The sequence below is a fragment of the Scedosporium apiospermum genome (assembly GCF_000732125.1).
Source record: "Scedosporium apiospermum strain IHEM 14462 chromosome Unknown SEQ_SAPIO_0110, whole genome shotgun sequence".
Taxonomy (NCBI): Eukaryota; Fungi; Ascomycota; class Sordariomycetes; order Microascales; family Microascaceae; genus Scedosporium; species Scedosporium apiospermum.
Window position 1 is genome coordinate 1,943,877 of NW_015971811.1, and position 20,177 is coordinate 1,964,053.

General features: G+C 51.0%; 4 protein-coding genes and 1 pseudogene across 4 annotated transcripts; 2 read left to right on the forward strand and 3 right to left on the reverse strand.

Moving 5' to 3' along the window:
• Positions 1-550: 550 nt before the first annotated feature.
• SAPIO_CDS7470 (Pantothenate kinase) lies at positions 551-2,225 on the forward strand (the record flags this gene model as incomplete). Its single annotated transcript, XM_016789329.1, has 3 exons — positions 551-907; positions 1,010-1,292; positions 1,366-2,225. 3 exons carry the CDS (start codon positions 551-553, stop codon positions 2,223-2,225), a joined length of 1,500 nt encoding a protein of 499 aa, XP_016641156.1.
• A 788-nt stretch (positions 2,226-3,013) lies between these two features.
• On the reverse strand, positions 3,014-3,592 carry SAPIO_CDS7471 (annotated as a pseudogene; the record flags this gene model as incomplete).
• A 765-nt stretch (positions 3,593-4,357) lies between these two features.
• SAPIO_CDS7472 (uncharacterized protein) lies at positions 4,358-5,351 on the forward strand (the record flags this gene model as incomplete). The annotated part of the gene is made up of 3 exons (XM_016789330.1): positions 4,358-4,734; positions 4,958-5,034; positions 5,098-5,351. The coding sequence occupies 3 exons, from the start codon at positions 4,358-4,360 to the stop codon at positions 5,349-5,351; spliced, it is 708 nt and encodes a 235-aa protein (XP_016641157.1).
• Positions 5,352-5,627: 276 nt separating this feature from the next.
• Positions 5,628-11,190, reverse strand: SAPIO_CDS7473 (uncharacterized protein; the record flags this gene model as incomplete). Its single annotated transcript, XM_016789331.1, has 4 exons — positions 5,628-6,122; positions 6,267-7,843; positions 7,908-11,057; positions 11,118-11,190. The coding sequence occupies 4 exons, from the start codon at positions 11,188-11,190 to the stop codon at positions 5,628-5,630; spliced, it is 5,295 nt and encodes a 1,764-aa protein (XP_016641158.1).
• A 1,273-nt stretch (positions 11,191-12,463) lies between these two features.
• Positions 12,464-14,574, reverse strand: SAPIO_CDS7474 (uncharacterized protein; the record flags this gene model as incomplete). The annotated part of the gene is made up of 5 exons (XM_016789332.1): positions 12,464-12,837; positions 12,921-13,319; positions 13,417-13,635; positions 13,754-14,153; positions 14,242-14,574. The coding sequence occupies 5 exons, from the start codon at positions 14,572-14,574 to the stop codon at positions 12,464-12,466; spliced, it is 1,725 nt and encodes a 574-aa protein (XP_016641159.1).
• Between the last annotated feature and the right edge of the window lie 5,603 nt (positions 14,575-20,177).

Below are 20,177 nucleotides of genomic sequence, written 5' to 3' on the forward strand. Positions count from 1 at the left end.
CACAGGCAGAAAGAACGATACCGCACACAAAACCACGAAGCAATACTAAACTAGTAGAACAAGAGGCTAGTTTTCTACTTGACACGAGGGGCACAAAAACGCGAAGGGGAGAAAAAAAAGTTCATTCACTTTCACCTCGTGCTCTACTACAGTATTGTGTTCCCTTTGTTCTCCCATCGCGAAGCCAATTCGCCTCCTTCGTCTTTACCTTCGTACAGACCCTTTGATTCATCTATTCATCTCCCCAACCGCTTCTCCAACTTATCCTTGCGACTCCCCAACATCCAACCCGCAAATCCTTGCCATTGACCAGTGCGACCCCTGAAATTTGCCGACTGGACCCTTCAGGCCCCTCCCAATCCTCAATAAGCGAGCTTCCCGCTCCATCGGAGGTTGAATCGGACCTTTTACCGCACCTTGCTAGGCTTCCCTTTTTCCTCTCTTTACTTCGTTTACAAAATCTGCCAAGGAACCTCATAAAGCTCCCCCGAAGCTGCAAACTTCTTCGTCCTTCGCCCTCGCCACCGAATGCTCCCTCCTCCTCTAGAATATGCCCACCAAAGTGTCGCCCCTCCTTGAAGAGGCGGTAGTCGACGCCATGCAGACCCCAGCGCAACCCCAAGACCGCCAAGCGACAGAAGCCGCCACCACGGCGGTTATAGACCACGACCAAGACCACGAACACCTAGACCACGACGCCGAAGCCACGACGGCGGAAGAAATACACCAAACCATCATACATCCCGGCTCCGTTCGAATAAACGTCGAAGGCGCCTTCATCGTCGAGTCTCCCCCCGGCTCGCCGACCGAGCAACCAGTCAAGTCTGGGCGCATATCACCGACCCAGGAGACCAGCGACATCCGGTTACCGAATCACACGGCGGTAGTGAGCCATATTGCTGTTGATGTAAGTGGCGCATTCTTTTCTTGTTCTCCTTTCTCCGCAGTCGTCTTCTGTTTCAAGCTTTTGAGACCGAATTCCTAACATCTTTTTTCTCCCTCTTACTAGATCGGCGGCTCGTTAATTAAGCTCGTCTACTTCACCCGTGAAGCACACTCTACCGAGCCCGGTGGCCGGTTGAATTTCCACAGCTTTGAGACCGATCGTATCGACGACTGTCTGGAGTTCATGAAACACTTGCAGGAGAACCAGCAGAGACTCAATGGTTCGCATCCCGCAGAGCTCTGTGTCATGGCCACTGGCGGAGGGGCCTATAAGTTCTATGACAAGATTCGGGACGTCCTTGGAGTTGATGTGTTACGGGAAGATGAGATGGAGTGTCTAATTATTGGTGTGTCTCCTCGTACCCAGCAAAGCATACATCCATACGCCAGCGAACGAGGAAGGCTGCTAACTCGTAATAGGCCTTGATTTTTTTATTACAGAAATCCCTCGGGAAGTTTTCACATACAGCGAAACAGAACCAATGGAATTCGTCATCCCCAACGAAAACATCTACCCTTACCTCCTCGTCAACATCGGCTCCGGCGTTTCGTTCCTCAAGGTCTCCGGCCCCCACAAGTATGAGCGAGTCGGTGGTACGTCCCTCGGAGGCGGAACCCTATGGGGTCTCCTCTCCCTCCTGACAGGCGCACGGACATTCGACGAGATGTTGGACATGGCCGACCAGGGCGACAACTCCAAGGTCGACATGCTCGTGGGCGACATCTATGGAACGGACTACGGAAAGATCGGGCTCAAGAGCACGACCATCGCGTCCTCCTTCGGCAAGGTCTTCCGCATGAAGAGGGAAGCCGAGTCAGCGGCCGAGGACAGCGGCGGCGCCACGGCCTTCTCCCTCCAGAACCCCGCCATGCCGTCCGAGCAGGCCACACCGGCGGATTCGGAAAGTGGCCGCATCCCCCCGTTCTCCCGCGCCGACATTTCTCGTTCTCTCCTTTACGCCATCAGTAACAACATCGGCCAGCTGGCCCATCTCCACAGCCGCATCCATAACCTCAATCACATCTACTTTGGCGGAAGCTTCATCCGAGGCCACCGCCAGACCATCAACACTCTGAGTTACGCCATCAAGTTCTGGTCCGGCGGCCAGAAGCAGGCTTACTTCCTTCGCCACGAGGGCTATCTCGGCGCCGTTGGTGCGTTCCTCAAGAGACAGCCTAGGAACTGGGGTCGGCGAGGTAGCTTCGAGGAAGCTGTCGCCAAGGACGGCATAGAGTGGCGGATGCGCGAGCGAGTCGCAAAGGAAGCCGCCGAAGCTTAAGGAATGCCCCGACTGCTCCCTTGACCTGAGAGATTGAGAGCGGCTGGTTTTATCATTTTAACTGTTTTAATTTTTCTTCTTGTTGCTTTCCATGGTTTGGAAGCGCGATTTGTTCAGAAGAGGAGGATGCGCATTTACAGGAAAGAGGAAGGCATAAAGGCAACTGCATTTACCATGTTTTTACATGGACGCCCAGATGGCGGCTCATTTTTTCTTTTCTCTTCATTTTTTCCCTCCATTTTTGATAGCGTGGTATACCTATTGCATTTTGGGGTTACGGGCCGGTTGTCTTGTGATAGATTAGTATCCCGAACAGTTCCTGTATCTTGTTGCATATGAATGGAAAAAGGAAAAAGAAAAAAAAAATAGTGTGAGAGAGTGAGAGAGACTACTGCAAGAGAGGAGGAAGATCATTGGTTATTCAGGTGGATGATGGAGATAGAGCGTGGAGCGAGGTATATTGCTCAAAGGCAAGGCCAAACAGCCCTTACCGGGTCTTTGATGTCAGTCGTACAAATACAGGATATAGAGAGGCGCCAATATGCCTCAAAACTCAAATGTGCTCCTCGTGATCACTCATATCAAGCAATAACACGAGAGTTCCAGCAGCCCTGCTCCGAGCGATCCCGAATTCCGAGGATCTCAAGGCCGCCCACCCACCCCCAATCAAGGACACACACACGCCGACGCCGGAGGTGGTGCATGTCACATCGTGTATCCCATCCATCATCATAACACATTCTCCATCCCGCGATGGCCCCACGCGACAATTGACGCTAGGACTTGGACTACCTCTCCTTCTCCACCGTCCCCTCCGCGTCCTTCCCCTGCCCCGGAGCCTTCCCCACCCTAGCCAATATGCCAGCCGCCCACTCCTCCAACTCCTTCTCAGCGTCCTCGTCCGGCCTGCCCGCAGGTCCGTACATCTTCCTCCTAGCGTACCTCTTCAGATCCTCGGCGGACGAGATGTCGAAGGCGTAGGAGAGCCCGCCCGTGGCCATCAGCGCGAAGCTCATGACGTTCAGCGTCGCTAAGCCCAGGGCCTCCGCCGCGATGAGCCCCCCGTCGACTTTTGACGCCTCCGATGCCGCTGTCGATTCTGTGGCTTTGGCTGCTGCCTCCGCTGCGGTTGTGGCTGTGGATGTGGTTGGTGGTCGGAGGTTGGATTGGTAGTATTTGGGGAAGGCGGCGATTTGCTTGCGGGTTATGGCGCGGCGGGTTACGGCTAGGGAGGCTAGCATGAAGGCGGAGCCGGCGAAGAAGAGGCCGAGTTGCTTTACGGCGCGGGGGGAGAAGGGGTCGCGGGGTTCGGGGTTTTGTGAGGGCGGCGCGGAGCTTGGGGCCGGGGCGGAGTTGGTTTGGGACATTGTGTCGTGTGCGTGTGCGTGTATGTTGTGAGTCCCGTATTAAAGGATTGTTGGGGGACGGGTGTGTGGGATGGCTAAGTTTGAGGAGGTATGAGATTTTTCGATTGGGCGAAGGGCGCAGCTCAAGGATGGAGATGGAGGATTGACGCAGACCGAGAGACGAATTTCGAGTTGAATTGACAACTTGTATGAAGTAGATATCAATCCTTCTCTTCTCGCGAGTTGAAAGATGCAGCGGGAATTTGATGCGCGACGGAAAAATATCGGTCGCAAAGATAAGATATGCAGCTATCAGAGTATTTTGTGTGATAAATGCATCGGCCTAGAGACCATGATGAAGAGTGTATCTTTCCCCGGTTTCCCCCTCCATTCCTTCATTCATGAATGTCAAAGACGAGAGTTCAATAATATCTCAGGAGCTTGTAATTTGTTGCCAAGAACTCAAAACTCGAATGTCCACCGCGTCCGCGGCGTTTTGAGCGCCTGGTTCTCCGCTCTAACTTCGTTGATGGCTCTGGCATCGAGGACGGACTGACTAATATTAGACTACTACAGAAGGACAGAGCAACAATAAATACCTGGCAAAAGGACTTTATGGCAGTTGAATTCGATACAGATAGAAATACATTCTTTCCACATAGTCTACGATATCAAGTGCTTTCCAAGGGCTAACACAGACCTACTGGGCAACTTCCGTAGTCTGTAAAAGAGCCATCTACATACACCGGTCCTCGCAATCCCAAATCAACGTTGAACTCTCGAAGAATGGCCAAACCCAAACCCAAACTCAGGAAATCCCAAACCAACAACACCAAACCCTCCACTCCTCCCAAACCACCACCACCCACATGGCCCCCCTTCAAACCGCCTCTCCCGGTCATCCCTCTCTCTCCGACTCCTCACCCTTCCTTTCCAGACAAAATCGTCCTCCTCCCCAACTTCTTCCCCCGCTCCCTCTGCCGCTCTTATGTGTCCTTCCTCCGCACCCTCCCGCTTACAACGACTCCCGGCCGGCCGAGGAAGGGCGAGGCCGTACGTGTGAATGATCGCTTCCAGGTCGATGACCCTGCCTTTGCTGAGAGGTTGTGGGCGGAGACGGGGTTGAGGGATGTGCTTGCCCAGGAGGAGTTTGCGCACCTTTGGTGAGTTCTCCCCCAGGCTCTGTGGAATCGGTCCCTTCGTGTCGTATTCCGTGGTACTCTTTTTTTTTCTTCATGCGCTTCTTCATGTGCTCCTTCATGTGTGCCATGCCATGTTCACTGTTGTTAGTCGTGTCGTGCCTCTTGCTTTGCTCTGGATCAAGCTTGGCCTTCTTAAATTCCTCAACATCGATGAGCAATGACTAACATATCCCGCTTCAACCAGGGGCGGCCAAGTCATGGGTCTAAACCCCAACATCCGCGTCTACCGCTATTCTAAATCACAATTCTTTGACTGCCATTGTATCAACAGTCAATCTCCTCCCGCCCTAACACGCATCACCCACTAACCACAAATAACTGTAGACGATGATTCCAACCCCGTAGCCCTCCCACCAAACAATACTCCTTGCAAAACAACCTGGACCTTGCTCCTCTACCTCACTTCAGCCTCCGACCCAGACGGGTGCATCGGCGGCGAGACCGTCTTCTATCCGCATGACCGCCAGTTGGAAAAGGAGGCCGTCGTCGTTGCGCCGGAAACGGGACTTGTGCTTTTGCATAAACATGGGAACGATTGTCTGCTGGTTAGTTCTTACTACTTGTCTCGGGATGGATGATATCCTTTCTTGGCATGTCAACTGGTTGAATGGAATGGAATGTCACTAATCGTTCTGGCAGCACGAGGGTCGAGAAGTCACGTCAGGAGAAAAATGGATTTTGAGAACAGACATTTGTGTGAAAAAGTAAATTTGCGGCCTCTAAAATACCTTGCAATGCATCCATGTCGACGTCAACAAACTAGCGAAGAGGATCAAAAAGAGTCCCTTGCAGAGCGGGCAAATAGTTCTCCTCCTAATCAACCAGCCACTAAATTGTCTGCCCTCGAATCTCAACTACCAGACCTCAAACATCTCAGGAGTAATCGATGAGGAATACTCCAAGGTCTTGTCCTCGGTGTCTTCAAGGCTTCGACGCTTCGGATGAGTACCCCGAAGGACATCCGAGTCGGCGACAGGCTGGTCCAAGTCGATACACACCCTGCCTTTCGACTCCGAGTCTTCTGCAGTCTCCCCCTCGCATTTTTTGTCATTTATATTTGCTCCCCACACTCTCTCGGTGTCAGAGCTCACGCCATTACTGGTCGAGCCCTTGCCGAATCGGGAGCCTGAATCACCGCCCTCAAACTGACTCTTGTCCATCATAACACTGGCGGTCATGAAGAATTCCTCCATGAGCTTGATATTAGGCGAATTAGTCGACGGAGTCTCACGCCCTGCATGCTTCATAACTGGAGTGATATCGATGAGTATAGTGCTGGTATCAGATTCCGTTTGGGCATGGTTGTCGTTCAAAGTCTCGTCTGCGTCTTCGCTTTCCAACTGTGGCTTCTAGCCAGTGTTCGTATTGTAGCAACTTGCCTTGGGCAGCTTAACCTGGATGGGTCTTTCAGTTAGTGGCTGCTCTTCGCGAGTTTGTGCAAACCAGGGAGGTGGTGCTTCTACGATAGAATTCTGACTGTGGGGGCCTGCTACCTTCTTGGGAGACTCGAAGTCTATCAACACATTCTCTCCTCCTTCGAGGCCAGGGCTATCTTCCTGCTCCTCATTAACTAGATCACCATTTGGCACATTCGTTAGATCTGTCAATGTCTCTGACGTGGAGACCAATGGATCCGGTTGTAGCTGGTTGTCCGGCTCCTGTTGATTTCCGTCTCCCTGATAAATCAGCTCAGCCAAGAGTGATAGAGCACTCTCCTTTGGTGGTCCGCTGACTGAGCCTTCTGGGCCGTTGTCTTCTATGTCGATGAGCATTCCATCCATTTGCTCGGGGGGCCTAGTATTCGACTGCGATTGTTCAACTTGGGCCAGCTCCGTCTCCTCCTCTAGGCCGTTATCCTCTATGTCGACGAGGATTCTATCTGTTAGCTCGGGCCTAGTATTCGACTGCGATTGCTCAACTTGGGGCCCCTGGTTCTCCAGTGACCCGGATACTGAAAACTCAGTATTAGGTCGCAACGAGCTCATTGTCAATCGGGGCTGCTGCTGCGGCATTTGAGGGGGTTCGCTTATGTCAATAAGTATGCCATCTGTCTCGAAAACGACATCATCCGCTTGTGCCTGCGTAATGGGAGAATCCTGCGTATCCGAATCCACTTGGAGTTCAACAAGCTGTTCGCTCCCACCGGTTTGACCATTAGCCACCTCTACTACCTGATCGGCGAGTTCCGCGGACTCCAAAGCATCGGCCTGCTCAGGTCCCTGTTCGGCATAAAATAAGCCATCGTCAAGTTCGTCCTCATCCTCCATCGAGGTGAAAAGGTTCAGGACCTCGCCGCGATGAATGATTCTTCCATCATTCAGACGAGTAACTTGATCCTGGTCAACTCCCTCGGGGGGCTCGGTCGGCTTTTCCGCCTGCGTCCTCGCGGACCTTCCAGTTGCCAGCCGGCAGAGTACTTCGTGAAAGATCCAAGGAAAGCTGATGAGCGGCATCGACTTAGCATCAATTTTCTTATGCTTCGGCCCATTTGAGACGCTATTTGTGGTATCCCGGCGCTCATAAAGGGCAATCTTCACTTCCTCCTCGGTAACTTTGTACATTGCTGCGACGAAAGGGTCGATCTTTTCCTCTGAGTTCCCGCCCGCAGCATCATAGCAGAGCTCACGGAATCGCTGCTTCATAGTGGCGTACTGTCGGCCAACCTCCTCTTGAACTTTATACGCACTGCCGACCCGGGGTTTGGACAGGACAAAACCTGACCAGATCTCGAACTCGGTGGCGATCTCGCGCTGGCCTAGCACCCTTCGCATAGTTATGTCGTACTGAGTCTTGATTTGGCGAGCTTTTTTGAGAAGTGCGTTATCCTTCGGGCACTTGGATAAGATTCTCTTGTCAAACGACTCGGTGTAGCTAGGGGTGAAGGTTACGTTGCACACAGCATCGTAGATGACGCCAAGGGCTTTCTTAGAGCGATACGTCATATCACGAGGAGCTCGCCTCTCCATGAAGTGTGGCCATCGACGCGGCTTGAGCGATCTATCCATTTCTGCCGGTTCACCTGTCTTGACATAGTCGACGGCCTTGGAATGTATGTGGGCGAGTGCTATACCTATATTTCAGACGAACCCCATTTTGTTAGACTCATTCATTCCTAACTAGGAGGGGAAACTTACATTTTGCGTTCTTGGCTCCATCATCGAAACTGTCTGCGTGGGCCAGATGGGCTAAGGCAACTGTCGGGAGGATGTCGTTTTTCATGTACCGGACGAAAAACTGCTGAAGGTGAGCTACGTGAACATCATTATCCAGTTCCTTCGGTTTCGGCGATTGGTAGTCCATGGGCGGATAGTTCCACTCGGGTGGAATGAGACTCGGCTCCCAAATAACGAAGAAATCATCCCCGTCGAGGTCTCCTCCGGAAAGCATGCTCGGAAGATCACGGTCCCCTACGCTTGGGAAGACGACCACGTCACGAAGGTGCCTGAGGGCTGGCACGTCGACTGCTTCAACCACTCGGATGTCTCCTGGATGGAGAGATGGGTTTCTACCGATGATGCAAACGCCCGTGATAACAGTTGCATTCCTCTGGTCTTCACTGTCCGTGATTTGGAGGAAGATTTGCGGTAGCAAGTCCCGGCCCTGTCTAGTTGAGCCCTCCGTAGACTTCTTGTGACCTCGAAGTGTCCCAGTCTCGTCAACGCAACCCAAGACAAAGGCGCTCTTCTCTACGGGGATCCTCGCTCTCTCCTTGACTAGCTTGAGAGACCAGACCCTCCACAGGTTGAGAACGGTGACTATGAATGGCTCTTGCACGGATGGCTCTTTGAAACCGTGGAGGATAATGTCGGCCAATGTCAAAGTAGTCTGGTTTTCGTCTACCTGTTGGCGAAGAAGAGTGATGGCATCCCGGCTGCTAAGTTGAGCGTTGTTATGCTTATCAACGTGGATGTTCAACAGGGTAAGGAACGCCTCCGTCTTGACACCCAGCGAGGACAAGATGGTAATGGTTTGTCGGTTCAGGGTGGCAACGGCGAACTGTGCACATCGAATGATCTCAAGACCATTGAACTTGGAGGGAAACTTGAACTGGGACTCCCGAATATGCACTTCCCGCTTCTTAGCGTCCGGCCAGACCGCGAGGACACCTTTGCATCCGCCCATGCGGAATTGAAACGCCGAGGGAATGATTTCCAAACAGCCCATCCCCAATTCTTGGACAATCATCTTGGCTAGGAACTGGGATATTTTACCCACCCCATCAGTAAAGCAGTAGCCTGCTTTGTTCGTAATGTCATTGACATGGCGAATCTTTGGAATGCTGATGGTTCGAATTTCTCTGGTCGTGGAGAAGCATTGTCCCATGCGAGCGGCATACTTGGCCACGGTCTTGATGCGAGAAAAGTCACCCATTGACTCGCGGATACTATCGCAAGAAACTTCGTCTGTGCCGGCAAAGAAGTAAGCACCGTTCTCCCGAATCTGCGAGTTTCCAAAAGCTAGGAATTCGTAGTGGCGTGCCCCGATTCGAATGCCGCGTGTGAGGACGCGAAGAACACGTTTGTACATCTCGTCGTCCTGTTCGCTCTCACTTCGAGGATAGATTCGGCCTTCATAAAGTTCTCCAGTGAACTGAACACGAATAAAGCGGTCCTGTAGAGATCTGTACTTCCGGAGAACTCGATTGGCGATCTCAAGGCCTGGCGAGGTGAAGTACACCCCTGTCGGGGTCACCATAACCTTCCGAGTCACCACGCAATAGTGAGGCACCCTCAGACTCAGGGCTTCCATCCTAAAGGGGGTATCTTCATCCATTTCGAAGATTGACATCGGGTCGCTAATACGCTCTTCGTTGTCGGCGACGTACTCGAGAATGCGTCTTGCCTCCTTCGGGTCAAGACTGCCAAGTTTTTCCAGAAACTCGGGGTCTATAGCATATTCTGAAAGCGCACCGCGAGATATGCATACGTCGAGCTGATACCTGATCTCGAACGGCATCTTGTCTAATATGGTTGATGATGTCTCGATGATCTTCGCGAGGGTCTCAGACTTATCAGCTAAGTCGCGCCGCATCTCAGGCTCTAAATTCGCGAGTGTCCAGAATGGAGGCGATAGGCGGCTGTCCACCTTTATCTCCGTCTCGGAATCGATGTTAACGTTGAAATCCCCAAGAGCCTGAAGAACGGTGGTCAACTCCGTGCATTCTTCCAAGATGAACCTGAAAGTTGTCCACCTTCCAAGATGGATGAAAGCCGGATCTGTGATCTCCTGCGAGTCATAGGGCGAGAGTTGACGGAACATAATACCACCTGCGTCTGTCGCAATGTCGGTAACTCGGTACCACAGACATCCCTCCGTCCAAACCGTCGCGTTCTTGGCGAAAGTTTCCTCGACATTTGTTCTCTTCCAGAAGTAATGAGGAGGATAGTCGAGTGGAATGGTTAATTCCCAGGCAGTTGGGCCAGCTTTACGCCAGTGAATCTTCTTTAATTGGTGAAAATCCAAGACGAACTTGTAGAATTGCGTAGGCCTCGTTGCGAATTTGACTCCAAATGAAGCCACGATCTGCTTTCGAAGGAGATCGACGGTGAGCTGAAGCCCCCCATCCTTCTCGGGGGTGAACTCGCGTTCGATTGATTTCATTCGTAGCATGGTAGCGTCACCGAGCATAACACCGAAGTCCAAAGAGATAGGGCTCAGCTTGCTGATCCTGCTGTACCATAGGCGAGCGTTGATGGGACTTCTGACCGTGCTATCCATCATTCGCTTGGGTGGCTCGACTTCGATAAGGACTTTGCAGTTCTGGCCAGCTGAGCGCATCCATATGAAGGATTTTTCCCAAAAGGCCTTGGCCGGCGGAGGGCTGAACCGTACCCTTCCGATCCTGCAGTAGCCTTTTCCATCCTCAAGTACTTCGGCGAAGATTATCTTGCCCCCATGCTTTTCCAGGGTTCGATATAGGTCTAGCGGAAGTGTCGAATACGGTATATTTCCGAGTCTGATGGTCAACTCAGGCCACTTCTTCCAGTCTGGATCTGGTGCAGTTGGCACTAGGCCAGCCCGTTTGAATGAGGGCTCGTCTGAGAAATGGGGCTGAGACTCGGGTACCTTGGACTCAGCCTCGCCTGGAGGACCAGAAAGAAGGCTGACTAAAACCTCGTCTTGGTCCTGGTCCTTGGGAGAAACATCGGTTGACTGACCGGCTTCAGCGGCCTCAAACTGGTGACTGCCATTCTCTATCCTATCTGCCTTTTGGCCAGAAGTCCTTGATGCATTCTTTCTGAAAGAGGGCCCTCCCAGTTCAGCTTTCGGGTCGTCGGGGCTCCCTGCATGTCCCCGGTTAGTCGACTGTGGCCGTGTCAAAACCGTCGTGTAAGAAGTCTTACCTGAAGATTGAGCAGGGTTGAAAACCCCAAGATGGCCACTGCCACCGGTCTCCCCGCTTCCATCAATCGCCATGGCTGGCGGTTCTGAAGCAGGAGCCAATGGGAGAGGAAGTTCCCCTTGACTTTTTGAGTCTAGGTTGGAAGGTAAAACCTGAGACAGAGAGGGAGACGAGGGTTGGATAAATGTGAGGGAATGGCTGTTTCGATGCTAGCTCCTCTAGGCGAGTGAAGTGTGAAGTGTGAAGTGTGAAGTGTGAAGTGTGAAGTGTTTGTTGTGGGTGTGCTAAGAGTTAGGTGGATGGGCTGCGGAGGCATAGAACTTGTCCAACAAGGAAATATTGAGGATGAGATAATACCAGATGAATTGGTATATGACTGGGAATTCCTTCGTCACAGGCACTTACTTCTCAGATGGAATTGAGATGATCAGCTGTAGTACTGCAGTAGGGTATTCCTTGATGTGGTTCAAGGGGATTGGGGGAAACAAGAGGTAGAAGAAGAAGAAGAAGAAGACTGGTAATTGGAAATGGAAGAGGAGAAGAGTAGAGGCGGCACCTTGGGAGATCTAAGGGATTGGGAAGGAAGCTACGATGAGGTCAGCATCAATGAGATTTGATAGACTCAAAATTTGAGGAGTCATGGGAATAATGGGAATAATGAATCTTTATCTGTGAAATCAGGAAGGTGCTGTGGAGGAAGGGAGGAGGCTGATTGAGTTGAGGCAGGTACCCGAACCTCAATCTCAATTATTTCAATATTCACTCTCAGGTTGGTCAAGGATAGAAACTAGAGCCCTGGGGCAGGTAACTTTAAGAAGATCGACAAGACGCTATGGAGTGATTTATGGAAGATATAAGCATCGTGAAACTGCAGGAGAAGGGAGGAGGGAATAGAGGCCTGTGTAACAAATCCAAGGCGTCCATCCCTGCAACGGGGCAGATAGATTAATCCATACACAAGATTCGTGTGGCTGATGTTGTTTGCTCTCTTGATCCTGGGGTGCAAACAGAGTCATAAAACATCTTCTCATACAACACATGTAGTAACGGGCCCAGAAATGCGGAATAAAGACTGTAATTGAAAGTTTCTTGTACGCTGGTCGCCCCATACCTTCGAGTCCTAGAAGATAGGCCTCCTTCTACACCCCAATGCTCATGCTGTTATGCCCTTGAAACCAATGCTATGATGGGAGAGAAGGAAAAGGACAAACGAAACAATAAAATGAAGAAAAGAGAAATCCTCCAAAGCCCTCTTTTTGAGTAACCCGTGAAACAAGAGACGGTGTCAAATTTATACACCGTTTCATTCCCAGCGCCATATCGATTGTCGCCCCAAGATTCAAGGAATCAAGGAACATCCATGATCTTTCCAGGGTTCATGATCCAGTGCGGATCTAGAGCCCGCTTGATCGCTCTCATCACCCCAAGAGTATCAGGACCAACCTCGAGCAGGAGCGAGTCCTTCTTACCCCATCCAACAGAGTGCTCACCGGTACAGGTGCCCTCCATGTCGATGGCGCGCTTGACCATGTTCTTGACGCACTTTTCGACCTTGTCGCGCTCCTCCTTCTTGGTGCGGTTGTAAATGATGCTCTCGTGGAAGTTGCCGTCTCCAATGTGGCCGAGTATGCTGGCGAACAAGCCGAGGTCATCCATCTCCTTCTTGCTCACTTCAATGATGTCGGCAAGTCGGCTGAAGGGTACTGCGACGTCGGTGCTCCCTACATGCAAACATTAGCATCAGAGAGTTGAGGGGGAAGAGGGAGAGGGAAATACACCGAAAACGTGAAGGAAAACGACTCACAAACTTCCTCTCCATCCTTTCTCAGGGCAAGCATCGACCACAAAGACTCCTTCCTAGCCGACCACAACAACTTTTGCTCCTGCTCGTCCTTGGCAAACTCAAAATTTCCCCCCTTGTGCGCCTTGGCAATTCGTTGCACCTGGTTGATATTCTCCTTGACACTGCTCTTGGTACCGGCAAACTTGAAGAAGAGCGTGGGCTGCTCCTTCCACGTCCGAGGTTTGGTGGCGCCTCCCATGTTGACAACCTTCATTTGGACTTCGTCCATAATCTCCATGGCGGCCACGGGAATACCGGACTGCATTACCTCGGCGGCGGCAGAGGCTGCGTCGCGGATGGACGGAAAGGGGACTACAGCTACCGAGAGATCTTCCGGGATGACGGCAAGCTTGAGGGTCGCTGAGTGCGAGAGTGTCTTGTTAGTAGCTCTTACATTGGCTAAAACGGAAGTATCCCAACAGGAATGCCCATAATATGAGTAGTTGCGAAACCATACCTTCGGTTACCAGTCCCAAAGTGCCTTCGGAGCCAACGAAAATGCCGTTAAGGTTATAGCCCGCGGATGATTTCCTCGGTCGACGTCTCGTTTTGATCACCGTGCCATCTGCTAGCACGACTGTCAGGTTGATAACCCAGTCCTTCATGGTGCCATACTTGACGGCATTAGTTCCAGAACAGTTGGTTCCAATCATGCCACCAATCTTTGCACTCGGGCCTAATTCCCGTGGGTTTCTTTTGATTAGCATAAGAAAACTCATCGTTGTATGAACTGAGGCGATGAAAATGCACTTGAAAAATCATAAATTATAAGGAGAGGAGGATAAGAAACTCACCTGGATCGATGGGGAAGAAAAGTCCACTTCCCTGCTTTGCAAGCTGCTCATTCAAATCCTGCCACCCAATGCTCGGCTGCACCACAATATCCATATCATCCTTGTTGAACTGAATAATCTTGTCCATAAAGGCGAAATCGACACTAATACCTCCGTAAGGAGCCGAGAAGTTGCCTTCGAGACTGGATCCTCCGGAGTAGGGGATGATTGGCACGCGGTACTTGTAGCATATCCGAGCTAGGATCGACACCTCCTCGGTCGAGCGCGGATACGCTACGGCGACAGGGAGGCCATCTGGGTTCGTGGTCGACCACTCGGAGTATCCATGGGCATACAAGTCCTCCGGGTCCGTGGAAATAATGTCTTCGTGGCCGAATGCCTGCCGGATTTCGTCCAGCGCCTGAAAACGTGGGTTAGTCAGACGATACTGTCTCGTTGTTCACATGGCTATTTCAATTTTGAAGGCTTTTGAAGACTTTTGATGATACCTTTTCCATGTCCTTCAAATTTGCATAGCGAGGGCGCTTTCCGGCGTCCAACAGAGTCTTGTGACCTCCGAGACGAGGCAGGAGGTCACCCGCTACGAATGCGGTTTCCGGACTAAGCGAAGCAGTTGCCCATCCAGCAATTCCAGCACCCAAAGCCACGGCCATGACGGAAGATCCCGTCCACTTGGAGGACTGCGGTGCTGAAGAGCCCGCATTGTTTGAAGTTTGGGAGTACCGGGGACCCGAAGTGGAGATTGGTTGCCTGTGGGATATCGACCGAGAGGCCGCTCGGCCAGAACGGAGGAGCGGTCGTGCGCAGTTGCCCACCGACATTGGTAAAAGTGTGGAAAGCTGCTGCAGTATGTACTATATAGGTAGGGGGTGGCGAATGATGTCGAGTCACCGACGAGTTGTTACAAGTGTGGTGTCTCTCACCTTTCTACCCGACGAGTGAGTTTCCTGGCTGGGGAATGCGAAATCGAAGAGAAAACTAGGTTGATATTTTATTTTCCGATGAAAGACCAGCTGTCTCAGTATAGACGAAGTTCCGAAACCGAATGGCCGACTGATGGTGACAGGCCCCTTTGAGATTTAGTTGACAGTCTTCAGTAGAAGGTGTAAGATGAGAGGGCCTGGCTCGTTAAATAGTGATCCTCCAGAGGTTGAAATCAATGAGATGCTCTAGAGACAGTGGATAAAGAAGAACAAGCCTAAATTCCGGAAGACTGGAGCAACGAGTTTTCATCGACCAAAAATGTCAATGTAAAAAGGCGAATAAAAATCCGGTGTGATTCACGCTAGCTTCGTGATGATGAGGAAGGAACGGTGGGTGTCTTGATGTATTATACCCAGATCCGAGTGAGTGGGTGCTTACTCGAAATGGCGCTGTTTGCTATTGCGGGCTTCACTGTGGTGGATTGGTGGTGTGGTGGTTCTGACGGTTCTGACGGTTGTGACCCTCGATAATACCAACCAGTATCAGTATTGAACTATTAACTACCAAGGTAGCTGTGAATCATTGAACCCGTCTCGGCTTCAGGTCTGATAAATGTCGAGTCCAGAGTTGAAAATTCTCACCCTCAAACGAACAGTTTTATAAGCGGTGACCGGGAATCTTGAACGCCTCGTTGCCTCGACAGGGTTCTCGTCCTCCTCTTTTTCGATATTTTTTTCTCCCAACCAGCAGACCCTACCTCGAAAGGGCAAAAAAAAAAAAAAAAAAAAAAAAAAAAAAAAAAACAAAAAAAAAAAAAAAAAAAAAAAAAAAAAAAAATAAAAAAAAAAAAAAAAAAAAAAAAAAAAAAAAAGAAAAAAAAAAAAAAAAAAAAAAAAAAAAAAAAAAGGCTCAGGCCCAGAAATGTCGGTGGCTTTCGAGGTACTGGGCTTAAAAGTAAGGAAAGTAAGGAGCTGATCCGATGCAGGTGGAATTTGAAATGAAGCGGGCTTTGTACTGTACCACAGGAAGATTGGGCTTGCTTCCCTTCCTCACGAGGTCTGTTTCCTCTTCCGAATCTGGAACCGGTTGCAGTTGAAGAGAAACGTTCTGGTGGAAATAGGAAAAAGGCACCCCGGCTGGATGTGGTTGAATGCGTCAACTGGTACGAAGGTATTATCCCAAGGGTATGGGTTAGGTCTGTGAGTGAGTCCTGGTCCAATCAGGTCTAAACCCTCGTTCAGAAACGTTATATTTTTGTCACTTGGGGAGGCGAATATAGCCCCTATGGACGGGGCGAGCGAGAACGGATGGCAAAAAGCAAATTCTGCAGGCTCGCAAATGCGCAACCAAGGACGGCTGAAGACTGAGGAGTAAGGGGAAGATGTGGATGAAGTTGCCGAGTGATGACGATCATAAGTACGGACTTGAGCAGGGGAGACACGAGCTTAGGAGCGTTAGGGCGGAGTACGGAGTAGACACTGGGGATGCAAGGGGAACCAGGACGGATTTGGGCTAAACATCTTCGAGAGGGTTGTAATCGGTATAGAGGTTCACGCAACATATAACAAGTGGATTCGTACGGTAACTTTTCTTTCTTAAACCATCGACACGCATGTAGGAGAGATGAGATATGCACCGAGGGTCGCGTGAATCGAACATTGAAACGGCAGGTACGCAGCTCAAAACAATGAATGCACGGCCAAGTATCTATACTACTTCATGTTCGCAGGCGCGTGTACAAGGAAGGGGTTACCTTGTAGGGTTGGAGCTCCTGAGTGTCTCCTCGTCGAAGTGGGAGGGAATCAAGAGTGTCTGTTTATTGAAATGTTGAAACGAGGCGGGGCCTCGCAGAATAGGAATAGTTGAACTCAGAGAGGGGAAGCGGAGAGACAAAGACGCTAGAGAATGAGGAGTTGGGAATGGCGGACGGGTCCGACTCGGACAGGGCTCTTGTAGAGCTTAGACTTTGAATCATAGCAAACTGGATGTAAATTGGTTTTGTACATACACAACTTGGTATGTTGTTCTCTGGAACTTTTTGAGGGACATTGAGCTCAATCTATCCATCAAGACACTAGCTTCAAATTCGGCCGAGGCGGTAACCACTGGGCGTGGGGATAGAAAGGTGTGCGAGGGGAATGTGAGAGTGTGGTGGGAGGCGATTGAATCGAAGAAACGAGAAACGAGAAACCAAAAACGCAGAAACGGTGATAAAGCTAGCCCAATTTAAGCCGTCCAAAGAATCATGGAACGGATCGATGGACGCATGGGGTGGGATTGGGGGGTTTCTTGGTTTCTTAGTGGCGTGGAGGTTGATAAATTCCAGAAATGGCAGATGCAAAGGCTGGCGCCCTCAAGATGCGTCAATTTCTCCCTCACCCTTTCCAGCTTGCATTTGATACGTTGTTGGTGAGATGAGACGGAGTGAGAGAAGGGGGCGAAGGGGAGAAGGGGAAAAACTTTTCTTCCTGGAAGGACTTCAATGTTCATTGCCGCATGCTTCACCCTTGGAGAGCGGCTCTTGTACTTCACGTACAGGTACGAACGTCGAACGGCATCGACAGCTTCTACCGTACGGGTAGAGGAGCCGCGATTGGCCCGAGCTTCAGGAATAATATGGCGGAGGTAGATTTCTATTGACGGCTTCGTACAATATTGCACCTCCATGCCATCAGTTGTGGGTATTACGACCTCTAGAGTCCAGAACGCCAGGCCAACGTGACGACGGAGGCAGCATCCGGCCTGCTGCCATAGGCTATGAACCATCACGGAGTCGCCTTTTGCAGGAGCTCAGTTCTTGCCTGCGTCGGGCTGGTCTTATTCTCCACCTTGAAGTGACGAGGAACAGTGCCCGATGTGTGATCAACAGTGTGCGGCTTAGGCACAGCCAGACAGCCAGGCGGCTTCCGGCCCTTATCTGGTCTAAGCAAGACATAGAAAGTAGTATTCAATACCTCAAGCTGACGCGAAGGAGAGGAATCCAAGAGGAATCCAAAACCGGATTGGATCTCTGTTTCCTATGCGTGGCTTGTCCGATCGGGAGTTTGGAATGGTGGAATGAGCGGAAATGCCCGACGAGAAACGACTCGCCGTGCCATTCGGTACATATCATGGCCGAACTTCAAAGACAACATTGAATGGTCGGCGGTGATCAGGGACTCCTCGTCAGTGTGGGCCCGTCGGGAAAGGACGAAAAGAAGTCACGCGCTAGGATCTGCGAAGCGACTCTCGTCTCATCGGAGGTTTGGTGGGAGCGGTCGAACTAAGACGACGTGCATCGAGATTTGATATAAACTAGCGCAGACTATTTGCGCGTAAACCGGGAAACGGGATAACGAGGCGGGACTGCCAAGAGGGAATTTAGAAAAAAAGATACACGATCATGGCTGTTGGCTCCCTGTCGATGAAGTGCATGCAAGGTCGGAGATCAATCCGACAGACCACTTTCATCTGGACTGTGATGATACATAAGGTGGCAGATAAAGTCCGACTACCGAGCCTAATAACCTGGATTGAGAAGAGCTTCAACACGGATCGGTATCCATCATCACTTGATGCCACTTGACATCTGATGGACTGGACTGTACTTCGTACCTGTACAAGTAATTTCGAGTTTGGAGGCTAGCAGCAAGCGGCTTGTTCGGTGCCAGTGCTGACTCGGAATATTACCCTGTAATTAACATCGCTCGAGATTCAAATCCATTTGTGTCGGAGCCTCCCAGATTGACCACTTTTCGAGATTGGTGCTCGGTATTACATCGAGGATAGCGTCGGCATGACCGTGGAGAAGCGGAAGAGTTCAATGTTCCAGACACAATTTGCAGCGTCAGCATCAGCGATCATATTAGTTGCAGCACCCGATGGGCAGCCCACTCAGGAACGACTTGAGGTCACCACCAGCCAGGATAGAGTGATATTGTTCAAGTTGATTACGAAGTACGAAGTATTGCGATCAAAATCCCAACTCCCACACTAATCCACTAACACGGAGTGGTCGCTCGCGCTCCATCACTGATCTCTGAAATCCCAACGGCATGACCACCTGCCAGTTTATGTTGCCGGATGGTCATATTTGATGCAGTGCAACAGCAGCACACCAGCTTTACCCGCCCAAGACACATCTGCTCTCAATTGTGATGCACAAGATCGCTTCTGGAAGTTCCGGATCCTCAGGCCACCACCCGGCCCCGTCCAAACGATCGCACGTCAATGGCGCAAAGATTTTCATCTTGTTTTATAATCGTGATGGTGAATCCCATTCTCCCGAAACCTGCATCCTTATACCCCAGCGCCCTTACCGCCAGACTTGGCTTGGCCTGGGCCTCCTTATGGCCACCTGCATCTCGAGGCCTGATGACCAAATATAATCCGTCGACAATGTCATCGCTTTTCAATATCAACCGCACATTATTACAATCGTACTACTTTCGAGCCTTGAATTCGACCCCGACCATATCTCGTAGGCTCAGCTCCGTCACCGACTTTTCATTCCACTTCCCGCCACCGCTTCTTTCTTGCTCGTCTCGATGGAGTACGAAGTTCACGTCTGTCAAATAGGCACAGATACATACCCCAGACCCCAGACTTGACCCCGGGAGGGACTCTGAACTAGTGCTACTTCGGAAGTCAAAGGTCGTCCGGTTGTCGGTACTAAACCACTTCGCGAAACCCCCTGGCTCATGTTCTTCTCAAGACATATGTACCCCATACTACCCTAAAACTGGATCCACCTCTTGTCCCTCTTCGGACTATTCCATGCGAAGTATGTAGAGCTGGAACTGCGACGATGGAGAGGCTCTCGAATGGTGGTTGACAACGACAGAGGTAGAAGCATGAGCGCAATGTAGCTCGGTAGAATTGCTCCGGTCGCCCTCAATTCAATGGCGTTTGGAACCGGGAATCTCGTTCTTCACGACTACTGGAGCACATGTCGTGGAATCCATTACGCGATGAATCTGAAAATGATCACCTTCGCTTAACTCTTCCCCCCTCCATCAATCTCCAATGTCTCTAACCGTGTCCCCCCTCTTTCAAGCAACATGCTGCAGAGCATATGCATCTTCCCCTCCAGAGTTGCGGTTGGCTTTATTTCCCCGGGTTGTCCAGTCACACTTACATGTAAATTGTCTCGACGCCCATCCATCATTCCGTTCCGGGCAGCTTCCCACGAGACCACCACCAGCATCTTCAACAGCTGCCTCTCCGCACTTTCCTTTCATCGGTTTCATTCGCCTCGTCTGCTTCAACCCCTCAGCAACCCTGCCTAACCGACCTTTGGGGCCATGCTCCCCGCAGCTGAGGTGAGACGACATGACGTGGTCCCGCCTCTTGAGGTCCGCGGATGATTAGGAATCAAATTTTTCCATCGCCCTGCTCGGCTGCCACTGCCTTCTTCATATCGCCTGCAACTGTGGAAACGGGCTTTTGAACATCCTTAGCAAGTCCAAGCCGCTGCATCTACGGCATGGCAAACCAAGGCACCAGAGCCGACTCAGGCACG